At 36.8% G+C, this 20,988-nt stretch overlaps 1 protein-coding gene and 1 long non-coding RNA gene across 3 annotated transcripts; both read right to left on the bottom strand.

The window, feature by feature from the left end:
- Window positions 1-344: 344 nt before the first annotated feature.
- On the bottom strand, window positions 345-9,965 carry LOC148726658 (proto-oncogene tyrosine-protein kinase receptor Ret-like). Of its 2 annotated transcripts, XM_088727821.1 has the most exons (14): window positions 9,847-9,965; window positions 9,252-9,371; window positions 8,706-8,828; window positions 8,572-8,599; window positions 8,062-8,092; window positions 7,316-7,622; window positions 6,122-6,232; window positions 5,459-5,649; window positions 4,671-4,793; window positions 4,081-4,151; window positions 3,600-3,640; window positions 2,299-2,395; window positions 1,779-1,878; window positions 345-1,516 (listed from the first exon to the last, which is right to left on the bottom strand). In XM_088727821.1, exons 6-14 carry the CDS (start codon window positions 7,344-7,346, stop codon window positions 1,451-1,453), a joined length of 831 nt encoding a protein of 276 aa, XP_088583947.1. In that variant the 5' UTR covers window positions 7,347-7,622; window positions 8,062-8,092; window positions 8,572-8,599; window positions 8,706-8,828; window positions 9,252-9,371; window positions 9,847-9,965; the 3' UTR covers window positions 345-1,450. The 2 variants fall into 2 exon arrangements, with proteins under 2 accessions (XP_088583947.1, XP_088583946.1); XM_088727820.1 differs by lacking the exon at window positions 9,847-9,965 and having other exon boundaries at window positions 9,252-9,532.
- A 6,351-nt stretch (window positions 9,966-16,316) lies between these two features.
- LOC111338516 (uncharacterized) lies at window positions 16,317-19,194 on the bottom strand. Its single transcript, XR_002695597.2, has 3 exons — window positions 19,073-19,194; window positions 17,966-18,115; window positions 16,317-16,950 (listed from the first exon to the last, which is right to left on the bottom strand). It is a non-coding gene; the product is annotated as an uncharacterized LOC111338516 (long non-coding RNA).
- Window positions 19,195-20,988: the final 1,794 nt, after the last annotated feature.

The following is a 20,988-nucleotide window of genomic DNA, read 5'->3' on the forward strand; positions in this document are numbered from 1 at the left end:
GTCTCGGAAATCCTGGATACTTCAGAGCAAGCAAGTCGTCGCATTAGACGCTAGATACCTCCAACGAAACATGAGTTTACTAAGTAGAGCACCTTGAAATTCCATAGTGGTAGGATATATGTATCTCAAAAATTATTGCTTTTTCATAACTCTTATTTAACGGTTGTAAGCTACGGATGGTTTTGTGCTCTCTGAACTTCATTTTTTCACTTTGGATCAAAAATTAATTAAGATAGCAAGACGGTAGGTGTACCTTTTTTTATCAGTCTCTAATGAAGTCCTAAGGTTTATTTCGTGTTGTTATCATCAGTTCGGAAATAGAGAGTAGGTCACAGGAAAACCCATGTAACAACAACATTTAATGAAATCTTTCGACGATCTAGCAATCTGGAAATATTTTTTCACAACGTAATCGAGTATAATGGATTTTCGTTAATGCGCTCTGACATGCGTGGCCTTCCCTCATCGTGAGAATATATCATTGCAACCGTCAAAGGCTCTGCAGAATTGAAAGTCATCTCTAAAAAAAAACATGCAAAAAAAAGAACTATAATATACGCATACCGGGTTATGTTTTTGGAAATTCTAACTCTCTATCTAAAGCAGTAGGTATCGCGCTTTATGTAAAAAGAAATAACAGAAAACACAGGGACTCATGTAGGCAGTCGGTTGTACTTAAATAACGGTTATCCAATTCTAATAGTGGTTGTATGTAGGTCTTTGTTTTAGTTAATGTTAACGTAAATTTATTCAATTACAATTTATTCAATTACAATCCTTTCATCTTTAAGGTACTTCTCGACCTTGCTTGTATGCCACTGATCGCAAAAGTTTTACGTACAACGGCGGATCCGCACAGATACGTTGACGATCACATCATACACAAACATGCGTAAAAACATCATGAGCAAAACCGGGAATATGTTTAGCCGATATAACAGACCATTTACCTGTATTCTGCACAGTGGCAAACCGGCTTTCAGGTCACCAGAAAGCTAAATATAGTCTAGAGTATTCACATTTCAATAACAATTCATATGTAAATGACTTAGAGGCTGTAGATCTTAGCAATAATGTCACTAAAAGCTTAATGAGAATATGATTTATGTCATTTATGTGCTGCAGTGTTTAATTGACAAACAGGCACCTTTGCGTAAACTCTCAGACAAAAACAAAAAATGAGACAGTTGGCCAAATACAAAAGCCATTTTGAACTTGATGCTTGAAGAGCTTGATTGAAATTTCCGAAAAGTATCTGATGATTCTCTTGACTGAGACCAGACGCAGCGTCACACTAGACATGAAGTAAACTTTCACAAATTTAAACTAACTAAAAGCTAAAGATTAAGTCTGAGATCTATCGTCCTTTCTTCTTGTATATTTATGGAATATTGCTTAAGTGGAAGATAACGAGGCGCTTTCTCAAAGACAACTATAAATATTTGACCGCCTACACAACAAAATTCTTGATGGCTGCATACAACTGGTTGTCGTACATTTCCATGTCGATCAACCTCTGTGGAAGCAAAAACAAAAAGTTTAAGATCTTTCACTGACCACCAAATCTTGCATGTACTACTTTCTGTAAAAGTTTAAGAAAACTATCCCTTAAAAAAACTGTATCTCTACTCGATATGCTAGATATGCAGGTATTGAAGCGTACTGCACATAAATAGCGAATCAGTCTCCAATTTATTCAGTTGGGAAAAAAAGGAAAAAGGAATACCAACACGTCACGTAACAACGTTGTATATTATTAACGAAAGCAGAAAGTTTACCTTTTGACATGTTTCCAAGCTTTCCAACTGGTTTCTTAGATCAATAAATGTTGGTCTTGCCTCGGGATCATCTTGCCAGCATCGTAGCATTATCTCATACCTAGATTTAACGAAACGTGAAACAAATAAATACTTTGCGTAACAATTTATCAAATTAAAAAAAAAAACAAAACGTATCGTTTACCTTTACTTTAACGTGTTCGTCGTCTTTAGCAAAGACAGTTCTTTGCTGTTTTGAAATGTGAGAAAGGATACCAGTATCAATTAAACTTTCATCGGATAAAATTTTCATAATGCGAGTTAATGATAACGCCACTGATGTACCCCTATACTTAATATTCGCTGCTGGCCAGACCCGTAATTCAGTATTTATTCTGCAAGAGGTCTTAATAAAACAAACTACTACTATGAAAAAAAAGAAAAAAAAGGAAATACTCTATAAAGCCCCATTCCTTGGAAAACGTCATGAATTGATCAGATCTTATCAATAAGACTATCTTGAAGAGATCAATGAGCTTACAAGTCATCATCCACATGTTGTGGCTTAGGCATTCTGTATCCCTCTTGAAGTAGGTTTGCAAGTTTCTTCCCATTTATCCTGGGGTAAGGTGAACCACCTATAGTAGAGAAGCATGCTAACTCGCTCACTACACTAAGGGCGTCCTAAGCTCACGTCTCGATGAAAAGGGAAAGACTACTTCATGGAAGCGTCACGCGTTGTGTTACGCGGGGTTAGGCTGAGTGAGGAGCCGTTGAGAATTTGATGGGGTTGTCAGGAATAGTATAGGCAACGAAGTATGGTCCATTTACAAAAGTAAATAGTCCGAAATAAGAACACTCTAAATGTAAGATTGGTAAAACTGACTCACTCCTTGTGTGTCCGTCGTGTCTCTTGGCGATTTCTGCCGTTTCAAGCTTGCTTTGCCAACCCCTTTTTTTCCTGTTATAAAAGTTCGTCTTATAAAAAGAACAACAGTAATAATAAAGGAAGCCCAAAACGGCAGAAACCACCAACAAAAAAGAAAACAAAACAAAAACACAGCAGAAACACAAGAAGCGAGTCAGGTTTATCAATCTTACCAGTAAAATGTTCATATTCTGGAATATTAAGAGTTGTGAATGGACCATATTTCGTTTCCCTTACCAGGCATTTTAATTCTCAAAGGTTCTTCGCGTAACTTATCACTACGTCACGCAGCGCTTGACGCTTTCAAGAAATAACCTTCCGCTTTTCCTCGAGACGTAAGCTTGGGATGACTGTGGTTTTTCCTTACGGAGTTTAGTTTGGTTTCCCTTTTTGAGTTTCCACTCGTGCATATCATTAATCCTCGGAATTTTTGACAAGTTTTGATTATTTTAATTGCATCTTTTTACAGAGTTTGGACTTAACCCTCTCTTTTCGCTATTGGATTTTTTACAGGTGTATCTAAAAACAATCCATCATGCTTTGCCTGGATTCCTCCCCCCCCCCCCCTCCCCCTCCTTATATTATTGTGGTATTAAATGTCAAAAATGAGAAAAAATGAGAAAATAGACACTGAATACTCCAGAGGATCACCAGATGATGAAATTCAACAAAGCGAAGCCATCAAACACTAATGTCCCTATCAGGGAATGCTTAAAAAATTAAAGAGTGAGGTTCTTTCTTAGTACTGGAATTTATTTACTGCCACGCTTTTTAAACATATATCTTTCCTGAGCTGAATCAAATAAAGTATCAACTCTGAAGCTACATTCAGACCAGGAATTAAAGTCACAAGACAAATCAGGTCTCAATGTAAGTTATTGAAAATTACCAAAAATGATTGCGTCAGATATTACCTATCGTAAAAATCTCGTAAAGGACAACTCCATAACTCCACCTATGAAGAAGTCAAACATAATGGCAAGTAAAATGAATGGCAAAACAAAAAGGTAGCAGTTCTAACAAAAACGACTCTCGAAATATATGCGGCCAAAATACCGCTTAAAGGGTCATATGAAAAAAATTGACTTCTTCGTAAAGCTCCTCAAATGCGACTTCCTAACAAACACTGCCACCTACAACCACGATCATCTTAAGCGAAGTTAGTGAGCTTACAAATCTAAATGAAGTCTCAGCGCACAGGTTCTGACCGCCGATATAGCGCCAGATCGGCTTCGCTTCCCTGCACCGCATGTGTTTCTAAAAAGCTGATTAAAAAAGATAAAAATGGTGCAAAACCAAAACGGATTATTCCAGGGAGGAGATAAAACAAATGTCACCTAAGCAAACACAAAGAAAAAGGGGAGTCAAGAGTCTAAAAGGAATATTGAGACTCACACATCACTTTGGGTGGTATATTTGCCATAAAACAGTGCTTCATGAGCTGTCCACTTCACTGGAAGGCGACCCTAAAGGTTTTAAAATGGTAAATAAAACGCCAAGAAAAATCTTTTGATATTGCCTTAAAAAAAACATTAAATCAATTACTTATATGTGCACGATCCTTCGCAGTAAAGCACTATTTAAGCAATAGTGAAAATCAGACCTGAAAAAAATTCAGGCCTGTACGGGATTCGAACCACTGACCTCTGCGATACTAGTGCAGCGCTCTACCAATTGAGCTAACAAGCCAACTGGGAGCAGGCCATCAAATTAATTCGACATAAACCCGTAGATGATAAATCAAACAACAAACATATGAAATACATATATATGAACTGCGGTTATGAAACGTATATGTGCACGATCCTTCGCAGTAAAGCACTATTTAAGCAATAGTAAATCAATTACTCTTTGATCCCTATCGTCTTATAATTTGTTATAGAGAAAGATCTTAAGGAAAGGAGTTTAAGTTTCAGGACCTCGAGAGCTTCTCACATGGGATTAAAAAATGTTACCGGGTAAGTCTTGGCCTTTTCCTCGTTTACCTTTGACTTCCTTTGATAGATATCTTCCTCTTGCACATTTCTAGCCATTCCAAAGTCTGTCACTTTACACGTTTCATTTTCTCCAACCAATACATTACGGGCGGCGAGGTCTCGGTGGATAATCTAGCAATAAGAAATAGAATTAATTGAGATTTTCGATAATTGTTGAGTTCATTCATTTTGTGCGTGGTAGTCGTTCCCGTTGCCGCCAAAATATTCTTCAAGAAAAAGTGTGAAAACTATTTCTTCTCGGTGCGGAGTTTGGGGACCTTAAGTTGGGAGTTTCTGAAGATCTTTCACTTCAACAAGGCGCAGCGAGAAATGAAGGATCAAAATGGTGCAACAGGTAAGTTAAAGTGCATTTCAGTTATGTATACATTTGAGAGGTGTTAGAAAAAAAACTATCGTTGTTCTCGGCGCTCAAAGCGTCCTTTTCGTCCTCCAAACGAAAGTCTTCAATTAATTTAAATCTGGAAATTCGTTCTGTGTGGCGCCATTTCTCAGGACATAAACATGTTTCAGTTTTCAATGGATTTATTGGCACAATACAAGGTAGGTGTTTGACAAAGAAAAGTGCACGTTGCGTCTAGGTTATAATATCCAAAAAGGTGCTTCATGACAGTAATATGATCATTCAGCTGACCTCCCTTTTAATAAACCTTGATGTATAATTAAGTAGCTAGAACTATGATTGATCAGCCACATAGAGCAATTGTTTGTGAGAGTAAATTTGTAACGATTGCTTTTCGAATTAGGCTAAGAAATGTTCCACAGGTGTTTTAACTTACAGAATTTGACGACAAGTAACTCATGCCATCGGCGATTTGCCAAGCAAACTTCATTAGCTGCTGTGATGTCAGATCTGTTTGGGGTTTGATATCCGGATCTTTAAAGTAGGTGTCATTTAATCCACGGCTCTTTCTCAAGTATCCCAATAGGTCTCCAAAAGGAACATACTCGATCAATACCAAGAGCGGATCTAGAGAAGAAGGATAGAACATAGTTCGACGCTGTTTTTATCCTTACATCTGATTACCCTTACAAGTAATGATCTCTTGAATTACTTTTGAGAAATTATATAACTAGCCCAAGCGTAATTGTGATAAAGGAGCCTATCGCAACCGCAACCTAATCAACCCTGTTTGAGGTAAAATCAATTTCTAAACGACAGATCAAAGCTAAAGCGGACACACTTCACATCATGTGACATTAAAAGTCACTTTACAAGTCACTTTAGCTGGTTTGCTGGCCTAGAACAGCCAACTCTAAATGGATTTCTATATTCATGAGGTGAAGAACGAAGAATAACTGAAAGCTTGAAAGTTTAGAAAATAGCTGAAAGTTTTAAAATATAAAATGACTAACCAAAACCTACAAATTATACGTTGATGTTGTAGCCTTCTAGATTAATATAATTGTAGATGGGTAGGCAATAGCACGATTCCTCTCACCAGAATCCGAAACACATCCTAAAAGTTTGATGACGTGGGGATGCTCTTTCAGCTGCTTCATTGTGTCCAATTCTTTCATCAGATCTCTTTTGTCCGATTCAGCAGAGTCAGCTGAGAACAAAACGAAGTACACGTAATGACATTGCATGCGCCATTCAATCACCATTAATGTTCGCCCAAAAACGTGTCATGACTCTCAAAGAAAATAACATACAACAATTGCAACTGCTTACAGGTTATAAAGGAGAAGTTTTATGACAACAAACATATGAAACATATGTGTGAACTGCGGTTATGAGACGTATATGAGAACGATCCTTCGCAGTAAAGCACTATTTGAGCAATAGTGAAAATCAGACCTGAAAAAAATTTCAGGCCTGTACGGGATTCGAACCACTGACCTGGTCAGTGGTTCGAATCCCGTACAGGCCTGAAATTTTTTTTTTTTTTTTTTCAGGTCTGATTTTCACTATTGCTCAAATAGTGCTTTACTGCGAAGGATCGTTCTCATATACGTCTCATAACCGCAGTTCACACATATGTTTCATATGTTTGTTGTCGTTTGATTTATCATCTACGGGTTTATGTCGAATTAATTTGATGGCCTGCTCCCAGTTGGCTTGTTAGCTCAATTGGTAGAGCGCTGCACTAGTATCGCAGAGGTCAGTGGTTCGAATCCCGTACAGGCCTGAAATTTTTTTCAGGTCTGATTTTCACTATTGCTCAAATAGTGCTTTACTGCGAAGGATCGTTCTCATATACGAGAAGTTTTATATTGAAAAAAGAATTTCTTAGACGCCACATCTATTAGCTGAAATGTCTCTAACTAGTTTCGAGCATAAGACCACAACTCAGGGAGCCGGCTACTTTCACGTGGGCAATTACACGAGCGCGTCAAATGGACCATAATAAAGTCATTTACGATCTACATAGAAACACTTCGAGTAGGGACACAATGGCTTTATTCCTGCAAAGTGTAAGAAGAAGTTTAATAGTCTCGTTAAGAGAGATGCTTTACGTAAGTAAGCTAATCCCGAAATGAAACGTACAAACTGAGTTTTTTTGCACCAAGGTCTCTGTTTGATGCCGTATGTTTTCATTCATTCGACTTTCATTCTTTTGGTGCCGGCGTCATGATCAAACCGAGTCCTCCGGCATTTAAAATAGTTTTTCTCTAGTATCTGCTAATCTTACATTTAAGCATTTTGATAGCTACTGTAGTCATCCCAGGCCTCCCTCGAAGTTCCTTTATTGTTCCCTTCGCAACCTGACCAAATGCACCCTTGCCAATGATTTTTTCTATTGTCACATGATCCCTCGCCACTTCCCAGCAGATTGCTGATGGATTAAGAGACGCGTATCCGATACGTTGATCCACATTTGTCTCTATAGCGTTGAGTTCGGCTCTTGTTTCTCTCAGATCCACGTGATGTGGGTTGGGCGAGATGGCCTGACCCGAGTCTGGTCGGGTAAGGGAAATATCGTTAAACACCAACTCGCTCTGAAATCATAATTAAAAATAATGATTTCATATTTCCTAGTTTGTTGCAGTAACACGAAAAAAACGCCACAAATGCTCTAGTTCACTAACACTTTACTGTTTGTTTAGAAAAAATTGCAGCCTGCATTGTTAGTTTATTTTTTGTTCTTGTATAGAAATTTTTCCCTACAGTTTCCGAATTGTTTGCGGTTACTGCAGTTTAGACTTCGTCAAAATCTCTATATATGTTTGTTTTGTTGTGAATCATTTGTTCAAATTTCATTGATGATCTTTTCTCATTCACAATTCAAGTTCCATTCGCTTCACGATTTCAGTCGTCTTTCGTTCTTACACCGCATCATCTCAAAGACACTATTACCTGGATTCACATTCTATTTCAATAAAGGTTAATAAACATAACAAACACGAGCAACTGGTACACAGACGGAACTTTTCTTACTTCGTAAACTTCTCTGTCGTCTTCAGACGTTCTAAAAATGTAACAGAGGTTTCTAAGTTACTCTGTTCTCCGTCCTTTAGCCCGCTAGCTACTTTAATTCACTGTGTACATGTAGAATTTTATCTTGTAGTCATACTTGTCAGGTGTAGCTCAAACATTTCAGTTATTGCTATGTTAGACTATATTGATGTTGTTGGAGCCTATCTGGTTTTCTATCCTTATCTGCTTCTACAGTTCCACCGTAATGTATGATTAGATAAAAATTGCTCTATACTATATGCTAAGCCGAGAGGATTGAATTGGACTGAGCCCGAGCTCTGAATCGTTGGATGATGTAGTCATATGGAATCGGATAGACTAATTGTCAAGTACAGCAAAGATTTCAAGTTTTGTAATTTATTTGTCGTTATGCTGTTGTCTTTGACACAAACTGGACCCACATATGGACTGGCAATCCTTCGCGAGATTGGAAACTCATTCAATGCAAGCTAAAATATAACATATTCTCACCTCTGTCGCTTTTTGATTTTCGCTTTTCCTGAAAAAAAAAATTAAAAAAATTAAAACAACGATTATCTTTGTTAAAGACTCTCAAAAGTGCATATTAAATAAAATCAACGTCTGGAAAATAAGACTTCATCTACCTTTCTTCTGTAGCCACACAACAGAGATGCTGAGCGTACAAATTATTAGAAGAAGAACTCCGATTATGGATCCAAGCAAAACATGTTGACAAGTTCTACAAGAGCATCCAATTTTTTTTGTCTCTGTAAAAGAATCATACAACGACTGATTAATTGAATTTCTCATTCATTCATTTGTTTTAGGGACCAGGTCACGACTAGCACGCGCACATTTAAAACGGAGAAAAAATAGTGGCAATGACGGGCCTTAAGTAGCCTTCGCCGTCAAGTTTTGAACAACCCCTTCATCCCTAAGATTTTTCTTGCTAATATGACAAGGACTAAAATAGGACTCTTATTATGGGTACCTATTGCATTTTGCTTTGAAGGGAATGTTTCATTCGTACGCTGATTCGTTTTTCAATAATTATGTCTCCAAGTACTCGTTTAGTTATAAAAGTACGAAAGGACGAAGGATAACTTCAGGCGCCATATTCAGCGTTTTTTAAGAATGATTTATGTTGGAAAAGAAGCCATTTTTTATTTGAAAAATCAAACATCATGTACCTTTTTTATGTAGCAACACATAGATAAAGAGCGTGCAAATGATTAGAAGAAGAACTCCGAGTATGCATCCAAGTAAAACATTTATACAAGTCCCACTAGAGTATTCAGAATTTTTTGTCTCTGTAAAGAAAACATAAAAAAAACTCATTAATTAACTTTCTTATTCATTCATTCTTTCATTTCATGGGCCAAGTCACGACTCCCACTCGCACATTTACAACGAAGAAAATAGTGGTACTACTGGCCTTTGTAGCCTTCGCCGTCAAGTTTCGCACAACTCGTTCGCTCCTGAGATTTTGCTTGCCACTGCGACAAGGTCTAAAATAGGACTCTTATTAAGGATACCTATTGCGATTTGCTTTGGAGGGAATATGTCATTTGTACGCTGGTTCATTTTTTCGATTGTTATATCCCAAGGTGGTCGTTTAATTATGAATACACAAAAGAACTAAGGATAACTTCAGGCGCCATATTCACCGTCTTTTTTTTTTTTTTATGTATGGACCAAAATGAGCCAGAAGAACATTTTTTTAAGAATGATTTATGTCAGAAAGGAGGCATTTTTCCTTTTGGAAAATCAAACTTCTTCATCTACCTTTCTTTTCTAGCCACACAACATAGATACAGAGTGTACAAATGATTAGAAGAAGAACTCCGATTATGGATCCAAGTAAAACATCTCTACAAGTCCTACTGGAGCATTCACATTTTTTCGCCTCTGTAAAAGAAACATATAAAACACTCATAATCAAATTTCTTATTCATTCCTTCATTCATTCATTTAAAGGGCCCAGTCACGACTCGCACGCGCACATAATTAACGCGCACATAACGGAGAAAAAAGTGGCACTGACGGACCTTTAGTAACCTTCACCGTCAAGTTTCGCACAACTCGTTCATACCGAAATTTTGCATGCCACGGGGACATGGTCTAAAATATGACTCTTACTAAGGATACTACGTTGGCGAGTTTTCGAAATTTCGTAGTCGCTTAAGGCTTTTTTTTTTTTACATATTCTTCACATCATTAACTACAAGTTACTGCAAATTCTCCTTTTTTTTTTTTAATCAGTTACATTTTTCCAATCGATCAAGGTGAGAACCGTCGACTGCGTTGAGCGTTGCTTAAAAAAAATCTCAGTTGTGTTTACCAGCTTTATGTACTGAATTATAACACCTCAAAACTGATGTTTTTGATAACCTCAGAGACTTAGACGGTTGCCACAAAAAACGCAAGCTGAGAGAGGTAAACATACCTTTTCCTTCATCGTTTTCGAATTCCGATACTGAAAAGAAAGCAAAAAAACAGAAAAAAAAAAAATAGAAAAAAGAGAAAAAGATTAATAGTGTCAAAATGAGACCTGGAGAACAAATTCAGAACGAAAATTTGTCGAAAGCTAGGTTTCTCAGTTGGCGTTACAACATTGAATAAAGCTGGTCTTCAACTAGGTCTCCTGATTAAAAAAAACCATATTTCTAAGAATTTCTATAACTGATCATTTCAATAGTAACTAACCAGAATTAAGAAACTTTGCCTTTTAGTTTTGTCATAATACTCCTTTGGATGAGTGGTTAGACGAAAACACCAAAAAGTAAACTAAACTAATATCGAAATCCTTCCGGCAGAACAGCTCTAAGCATAAACTAAAGGATCTCGAGTTCCTTCGGAACGGTTCTTTCAACACTCTGCTACTCAACTAGACTGAACACTATACAATGACCATTGATGCGACAAAGGGTGTTATCAGGTTGTGTACTTCAGACGACAACAACAAAAGTTATCACGTAATTGTCTTTTCAAGTCTTGAACACCTTCCGCACAGTTTTTAAAATCAAAGTCTTAATAACAGTGAGTGTATTTCAGGATTATTAGTTCGAGGTTCCTTCAAGTTACTAACGGGAGAAAGTTGTAATGAATTTTGAATGAATCTAAGTTTGACAAATGCAGGTGTTTTTGCTTAATTGAATAAGCAAATCATTGTCTTTCTTTCGGCGATCACCAGAAATAATTCTTACGGATGAGTGTCGGTAGCTTTTGTAACAATATTGACCCAGTTTTATTATGTATAATTACAAGATTCAGCAGTCAATCGCGATGTATATTGTTCTGTTTTGTCTTGAACCGTATTAAGTGGTCACCCCGTAATATATAGATTTAGCCAAGCCTTAAAGCGGAGTTCCATTTAGTTTAATTCCTAGCCTTCATTTTATTAAAAATCCCTAGCACTACCTCTCGAAGAGGTTATCTAAAGGTAATTTAGGACCAATCCGGGTGGGGAAGGGGGAGGGAGAAAATTGACGGGGTCTGAAACCTAGGGAAGATAGCCTCAGAACTTGCAAAACGATCAAAACCCAAGTTAATCAGCGGTATTTTCAAGCAGCTCAAGATCTTCATCGGTGTTCCTAATGTTTTTTCGAGGACTGAGGGAATGTATTCTTATTCAGGTGTAGTGTATGATGTCAGTAACAGTTCAGATTCGATTGAGTGTGAATGATAATTTCGGTTCGATAAAAGGAGCCAAATTTGAAGGAAACCATGATAAACGACATCGAGTAAGATATCACTGGTCGACGGAAGGGTATACAGGCGAAAACAGCAAGTCAGTGAAATAATACGCCGGAATCGTATAGACTTCTCTTATATATTCTCTTCAGTAATGTCGCCAGGTATAGCTGCTTGCTTCACCGATTTTTCTCTAACGTGCTTATTTCCTCTGGTAAGCGTAGAAAATTAGAAAAAAAAGTCACTTTCTAGTTCAAGTTAAACTTGCTATTTAAGAACTGTGACCGGCATTCGACCTCGCCCAATTTCTAGGTGTCAGCATTTAGAACTTCCATTGCTCTGTACTCTGAGCCCTAATTTAGACATCGCGGAGCGTAAGATATGAGATTTATAAATCATTTCGGGATCGCTTAGTGGTACTTCATAGACATATGATATTTTGTATTGTGTAGCTTCCCTCAATTTGTTATGTTCAGAAAAATATCCGACGGCTGGTTATTCAGTCGTTTGAGAACATTGATCGGCTGCCGATCGTAACAAGTATCACGAAACAAAAAAAAGATGAACTTCACAGTTTTCGAAAAAATGTAGCTTCAATCTAACCTAAAATCCCAAAATCCCCAAAATGTTCCTTTTGAAATACGTCTGCGTCCCTTTATGCCCGTTCATGTATTTTGCGAACTTTGAGTATCGTGTGCACACAAGTTTATTTTCCCAGCTTGAGGTTGTTTGTAATCTTAGTTCAATACTCCATTTCAATTGTCATAACTTTCCATTTTACTTTATTCATCTGAGTGCTGATTCATCCGTGAAAATGAAAATTTCAGCGAGAGAAGAACGAATTTTCTCCCTAAATATGTCGTCTGCGGCACATACTAAAGCAGCCAAACAAAACAAGGATTAGAGCATCAGAACTGGATTAATGTCTGTAATTCATGTGTGACCGATTACTTTAGACCGTCGCCTGAATTGATCTTAAAAGATACAGCTGTTAGCTTTTGCAACCAGCAGACCGCTGAATGATAGTTTTGAACTTGCTACTGCAAATATTCCTGTGGTATCGAACCATTTTTTCTATAAGTGTACTTCGTGTCTATGGACAAGAGTAGTTTATAGTTGTTATTCTACACGTGCTTCACTTACCAGAATAAACAATTTATCCCGCATTCATGTAATTGTGGCGTAATGTATTTGAGAAAAACCACACGGAACGAGAGATCGTTTGGCATACAAGTCATGAAACATTGCAAACAAATATTTGAGCATGTTTATGTCGCTTCTTACGAAACGCATTTCTTCTTCTATCAAAGACGTCAGGCCTCGTTAAAACGGTGAGCTTCCCTTTCCTCAAAATGTATAGGAAACGGTCTTAGAAGGACTTATCCATCTTAATCGTATTCGCTTCACAATTGAAAGATACTTACATACTCCTCGAAAAAGAATATGCAGCAGCAGATAGGAGTTGCTTATTACTGACAGTAGTTCCATAGCTTTTAGATCGCCAAACGTCTATTTGGGGCTGTTTTCAACGAAGTAAATCAGGAAAAATGCATAGAGATATTTTTCTCCCCGTTACGAGGCCTGGAGTCGACTTCCCTGTGGTGAATTATTCATAGTTTTATGCACAAAAATTTCATCATTTTTATTACACAAGTAGAGATTTTATGCTCAAGGTGAGCTTGACAAGTCCGTTTTATTTTCTTCCTCCGTAAGTAGTGATTGAAAAACGACAGTTTTCCCCGAAGGAAACCAGAAAAATTTTTTTTTTCTGTGTCAAGAGGTCGGGGTCGACTTCCTTGTGGTGAATTATTCAGTTTTATGGACAATACAATTATTGTTTTTATTACACAAAGAGAGGTTTTATGCTCAAGGCGGGCTTGATAATTCCGTTCTTTTTTCTTCCTCCGTAAGCGCTGAATGGAAACGAAACTTTTTACAGCTGATACTTTGCAAACAACAATTAGCATGAATATGATAGTTCGAGTAGGTCCATGATAAGATTTGAAAACTGCTGAACTGAAGCGGTCACTTCGGAAGTTTCAAGAAAACACTGTGATTTTCCAATGCATTATGTGTAGCTTCTCCAGATCTCAGTCCTTTACCGACATTTGCCTTTCAAATCCCGCGTCGCAAGGAGTCCAAAGGTATTTTGACATCGATCAAATCTCATCTCCCTATCATTCTAAAATTTCTAAACGCGAAATTAGATTAGCTGAAGCACTGAATGCGTAAAACATACTGTGGGCGCTCTATGCGAAATGATTGAAAACAGTCAAATGCGTCATAAAATGTCGCTGTCCGGAGGAACAGTTAGAAATAGAAGAAGGTTCAGCGTGGCTCCTTTCTTACCATTTGTTCATCTTCTCATGGATCATAAATAGCCTGTTATGTGTAGTTAAGAAACATATAATCTTCGATGACCTATTCAGCCTCGCTGTACCTTCCGTCACCCTGCACTGTCAGAAGTTTCTGTCACGAGTCCAAGTCCAAGTACTTTTTTTTTTTACTTAATTGTGTCGGGTCACAATGGCAAGGGAAACTAGTCATCATGCTCTCCCAGTGTCCCATTCAGTCTTCTATAGTTTCGATTCTACATCGAATCCAATTCACTTTTTCCTTTAAATGATCGCTTCAACTTACTTTGAGCTACTTTGATCGACTAACTCTATACTTTATACTTTTTGTTGTGGTAAGGCGTTTAGTGATTTTTTTACAAATAAAAACTTTTTAACCTTAAGAAAGGTCAAAACGTACTGTACACCCCTTCCCACCTCCGATTATCTTATAAAGTCAGCCGTCTTCTTGGAATGAAGTCATTTTACAGATCTAAAAGCCATTTGAGCTGTGGAGGCACGTAACTGCACTTAATAGTTGTAAGGAAACCGAACTAAACTGGTGAATAATATGGGTTCTGTCCTCGTGTACCGGTTCACAAGAGCCAATACAAAAGACCAAACAATACACAATAGCTAGCCGATAACTCCTAAACAAAGAAAGAACAATGGTAATTCCCTTGTGAACCGGTACACCAGGACAGAACCATAATATGTAATGCAAAATATAGTAACTTTCTTTTCAGAACTCAAAATTAACCTGGCACTGCACAGTTTAGTAGGTACTCTACAAATGCAAGTCTTAATAATATTCTTGTGTTAAAATTTGGCAAAAAAAAATGTAATTTAATGTTTACCTACTTGGATAAAAAGGCAAGATAAGCGAAACGAAGCCATGGCAGAGGCCCTAAGATTCTATAAATAAAAAAACACTTATAAGAGTATGAAAAAAATTATCTCTGTGAAGTTCAAGAAAGGTTTCTCAGACGATGCCTCATGTATGCATACTAACCCAGTAGATTTAGATATAGTTTTCACTTAATCATGCATAGTACATTTTACAGTGTCATTCTAGGACTCATGTCCACGATCCTATCACAGAAATCCTAAGTGACTGGCAACATACTGTTACGGTGTTTTCTCAACCGACAGAAAGATACAACTCGTACAAATTCAACTAATTCATTAACTAACATAGTAATCTTACCACGGAGCGATACCAATATAGATATAACTATCCTCTTATCTTAGAGCCCCCTTAAAAAAAACCATAATCTCAGTGAACTACTAAACTATTGAACAGCTCACAGTTCTCTTCAACGATCCTTGTAACTTAACGATGTCCAATAAACTTTTCTCAACGTAACCTTCCACAAGGCTGAAGATTCCAGTAACAGTAAATAATTCCAACAACTCTTCGTAGTCCACCTCTGTAATAACACTAGCTCCTCTGGGCTCTTCACGACAACACTAACTCACTGAAAAAGGCCTGACTTTAACCGATCGCGACTCCTTACAAATGTTTTACAGAATGTTCTGGAACATTCTAGGGATCAGTAATACAACTATTTTTAGTATCATTATATTACTATTTTATCATAACAAAATATGCTGATTAAGGGTTCTAGAAAGTTCCATTAAAACTTCTCAATGAGTCAGCATTACTAAGCGTTCCAGAAACCTCTTCAGTCCTATTTTTAGTAATTATGTGACACAATGCTCTCCATAACGTTACCACTTAACTGCGGAGAAGGCCTACAGTGACTTTGCCTCACTTCTTTTACACGAAAGTACTCTTTCCTAATCCTAATCATTATTTTTATATAATTAAGTAAAATTCAGCGTGACTCCCTATCACACCCTGAGAGAGCTATACACCTAACACCTACTTAATCAGTATAAACTGTTATTTTATAGTTATAAAGCAAGTCCAGCTGGTTTTTACAACCAATGTGCCTTATTATACAACATTTATCTATATTATTGCGTCGAGATAATCTCTATGACTTAACTTAAGTTGGAAAAAGAATTCGTTACTGTAAAACTGAAAACTATGCAAACGTGGTAAGCCAACTTAAGGACAATTTCAGATATTAAAAAAGTTTTCCAACCTAGCTTTCCCTCTCCACAGAGTAAAAAACAATTCAATAATTTAAGTGGCACGAAGGCTGCGAGAGAACAAAAAATTATTTGAACAGACAGACAGACAGACAACCTTTATTTTAGCACGATAGTAATAAAAGCTATGCACCTTCTGGAGTCGGGCATAATTACTAAACCTCAGAACAAAATATATACATAACAAGTAACAATATCAAACTATCTAAAAATTAAATTGTTAAAAGCTATGACGTAGCCTAAATATAATGGAAATCTTTACGTCTAAATTAAAATTTGTGGTTGTTGTAGAGGTCGCTTTGAAAGTCAACTCTTTAAAAATATCCATTGAACGGGTTTTCTTCTTCAGGCTTTGATAACTTGTATTAGGAATAGTTTTATTCTTAGAAATTAAAATATTCCATAATACAGAGCCTCTATAAGCAATAGAGTTTTTACCATAAATAGAGCTGAAACGTGGCACCGCTAAGGAGCCTGATACTCGTAAGAAGTAACCTGTAGGGCGTTTCGTCATAATATTATCGGACAGCACTAGTGAACTCATCATTGTATCTACCTCTGATGAAAATATTAGTGAATAAAAAATAAAACAAAAGCCTTATTCATATAAGCTGCCATACAAAAGGGCCAATTTTTTTTCTTTCGAGAATAATGCCGAGCAAACGGATCGTTTTTGTCCACGTAAATCCGGACTAATGTACGTAAATCATCTGATTTACAGCACTCTTTAGAAACTTAACAATCCCTGCAAAAAACCAAATAAAACAGAACAAAACAAAGAAAGTGAGGCAATTATTAAATACAGTGGCTTGTTGGGCCAGTCAGTGTGTAAATTCAGCCACAACCCTAAGTAAATAAGTAACAATCAATTAAAATGGTCAACAGACACTAGCTCAAGAGTAAACAAACAAAGAGATATATAAACAAGAAGAGGAGATGGACGTTAACACTGAGTGTGAGTTGTAATCCAAAGTTTCTTAATTTTGAGTTTTAATTTTTCTTTTTTCTTGAGGTACGGTGATGTATTTGAAACAAATTAACATAAAGTTCAAAGAAAAAATGAAAACAAATCTGTGCACAAACGGATTTCATTAGCACGGTCGAATTTAGGTTATCCGGAATGTGGGGACTGAACTGCGAATATTTCTAAATGGGTTTTCCACAGCTAAATGGAAGGTGAGACTGCACAAGGTGGTTCGAATCTTCTCATATTGCGGCTGACAACCTGCTCGCTAATGGCCAAGGATGCTATCGCATACAACCAAAACCTTAAGGATATGAAAGGTGACTGAAGATAAAGCCATAAATTGAACAATGAAGACATTCTGTCTTCGTCATTTGAACTATCATAATCAGATTTATATTTCGTGAATCAAAGATAACCCGAAAGGAAAATTATGCGAACAAAAAGAGTTGGATTCTAATGCCTGGTTATCAAATGAATTCCAGTCATGAGTTTTTCTGATCACCAAAAAAGCTAAAATATTTCTTTTGATAAAATTAAGCGAGTTCTTAAAAACTCTTAAACATCTTCTAATTTAAAGTTCGAATTCAAGTTAATACATGTTTTCTTCATTCTTGCTCAGGTCAGAGGGAACCTTTATTATGACTGGATAACAAATCTTGCATCCTGTCGAATAACATAGGAAACGCATTGTAATTTGCGTTGGAGGTTAATCTATTGCGAGTGGAGTCACAATAGCAATCCAAAGAACAAGTTCAAAAGAAAGAGAGCCTTGATATCTTTGAGCTCAGCTTACCTTTGTCAAACTGGAGTCGTTGATTGTAGTCCCAGGTGTCTGCGTGTTACCATCTCATGGTCCTGGCCATTTGCTCTTTCATACTCATATCCTGGACTTACCATTCTATAGTCGTTACCTTTTGAAGTAGTCTCTGCTGAACCACTAGTGCTATCAATCCAGAGAGGTAAATAGATGAATACATAAACCAATGAAATACTGACTCGGGATATATAAATTATTCATTCATATTTGACACAAGAAAGAGCCACGAATCAAACATAACGGCTCACAGAAACCACTCGCAGAGCCATTTCCGAGGTGATTGTTCCTAATAAAGGCTACATGGTACCTGTAAGTTTACACTGATATTTACAAAGTGGCATTCCTTTAGCACAAAAGAAATTTCCCTAATTTCTTGATATTTCCTTTCAAACTTACATTTCAAGATCGAAAGTTGGTAGAAAGATACAACAAGGTCAAAAAAGAGGCATATTTAACCCAGGGTGGTCTTCAATCTTACGTTAACACGACTAGCAGGTTAAAAGTCGTTTTACAATATCTTTTTTTAGCTTTATTTTGTTTCGTTTTGTTTTAAATATATCTATTAGTATTATTATTCAATTTCTTTTTTTGGAGGGGGGGATTGTTCACTTGTTTTTGAAAGGCCTAATTTAGGGCATACTTTGCTCTTACAGGTTAAGATAACAACATAATCTTGCCATCTACGTGTATTCAACAAAAAACACTTAGGCATCATGGATATCATAAATTATTTTTCAGAAGAAAACAAATGTCTCACCAGTCTGGCTAAACCCTTGGTGCATAATTACCTATGAGTAAAAAATAAATATAGAGACAGTAATTTCGACTTGCAGAACGGACTTAATTTCTTGCCTTTTCTTTCCTCCTACCTCACTTTTTTCCCTCGAAATTCTGTATCATTTATAGTTTTATCCCATTTTCGGCGAGAGGAATAACAAAAACGAATTAAAAACGCAAGGTGTTACCCACTCTTATCAGCCGCATGCTACGAGGAGGAAAACATGTCATGGAGATATATATAGAAACATTCAAATAAAAGCTGCTGATAAACTCAGTGTCACAATTGAGTCAAATTTCCCTTACCTTTTGAGAAGAATGCTACATAATACTTCTTCTTGAGCAACCCGTAGGCTATTATTGCTACGATGATCACCAAAACTGCCACTCCTCCTAATACAAAGAGTACGATCAAACCAGGCTTAGCTAGAAAAGGCACAAAAAAATAAATAGCGTGGTGTTATATGGTCATGCATAGATTATTGCATGAAATATGTTAGCAGAAAAGTAATGAATTGAAGATAAAACTCGACTTGATTCCGAGTGCGTATATGCATAGGAGCATCTCTCATTCCCTGTGTCTATATCAATTTGGAGTTTGGCGTGTCGATTGGAAGGAAGAAAGGACTAAGATGAGAGCGAAAGGTGTGACACTTGTCTCCAGTTTCCCAACAGTCTTCTTATCCTAATGGGACTAAACATTTTATTTTACAATAAAAACTTCCTTACTAATAATGAAGGTATTGGCTAAAAAAAAAAAAAGAAGAAAAACCGCTCTATTGTGTTTCTTTTTCCAATATTGTCGCTGTTCGATTTAACTCTTTATCAAGACTTTCCGTGAATTTCCAAGACTTTCTGTGAGGCCACAGGCGTGCGCTTTTATTAGTCCTCCATCCAGGGCACCTTATTACTAACCATACATATCATTGAGGTGAGAGCAAGGCACAGAAAACAGATAGTACATCGTAAGCTTGCAATCATTTGAACTTGTTAACACAATGGGTGAATTTTTTCTTTTTGTTATCAGAGAAATACATGGCCTCTGATTGATCAATCGGTATACCATACCGTGCTCTGACAAGTAGTCTCCATAAATACGTTAAATAGTAGATAATTGCATTTTAAAATTGCACCTGGGTTCAAGGTCATCTCTCTTTCACTAAAATATACTCAAGAGTTTCACTAACTTAACATATTTTCTTACTTTTTTTACAATCTACTCCCTCAAAGAAAGTTGCACTGTCTTCCTTAGATGGCTCTGAAATTTGATACGCGGATTTATAAATAATTGAAAGAATATACACAACGCATAAAATGTTATTAAGGTGACTCACAAATGTAAAACTTACGTATGATGCATGATCCTACGTATCTACGTATCTACAACCGCAGTTCAATATATATGAACTTCATATATTCATTGTAAATGTAAAACTGTTAGTATGGAGACAGAAGTCATTCTTACAGCTCGTGCATGTTTCGTTAAAGACTTTGATAAAAAGAGAAACAAACTAAAACAAACATGATTACATTAAAGTAACCGCCATTTTCACACGCTAGTACGGGTCCTTTGGGAAACAGAAACCCCAGACCTAGTAATTCCAAATGCAGTTAATTTGGCCCAAGATAATGTTAACTGAACTCTAACATAATTTGAAATGCCTGAAAAAGTTAGCTTGCAAAATGAAAAATCATCAATTGAGTCTCCCATGTCAGATATTGGAGATTAACAAAGCCAAATGCTGCGTTCTGCAAAACAGTAACAATTAACCAAGACAAAAGAACTCACCCGGGAACGTTTCTCCAACGACCACCTCTTCAACTTATTGCCAAGTTTTCCATACTTCGCTGTCAGCAATGCATCCACATTACTTTGACCCAAAGAATCGTTAAATGTTAGTTCCAAGTCAGCAACTGCACTTGCGGGTCTACGAGATAAACAAGAAATCAAATATTTCTAGTGGAAAACGACAAATAAATAGTAATGTGGAATTACCGTATTTTAGGGGTTTTGGCACAACGGACTTCCCGAGTAAACATTCTATCCCTACTCTTTCCTTTGTCTCCCATCCTTTCAGTACCGAAATGTCGATACTTTAATTTTAATCGTAAAACATGTTCACAAGCACGTGTGGACTCTTTCTGTGAGTGTTTTCTTGGACTATCGTAACTATACTAATAGGCCCTTAAGTTCCCTTAAGTCGTCCAATTATAAAGTCGCC

The sequence above is a fragment of the Stylophora pistillata genome, chromosome 7 (assembly GCF_964205215.1).
Source record: "Stylophora pistillata chromosome 7, jaStyPist1.2, whole genome shotgun sequence".
NCBI lineage: Eukaryota > Metazoa > Cnidaria > Anthozoa > Scleractinia > Pocilloporidae > Stylophora > Stylophora pistillata.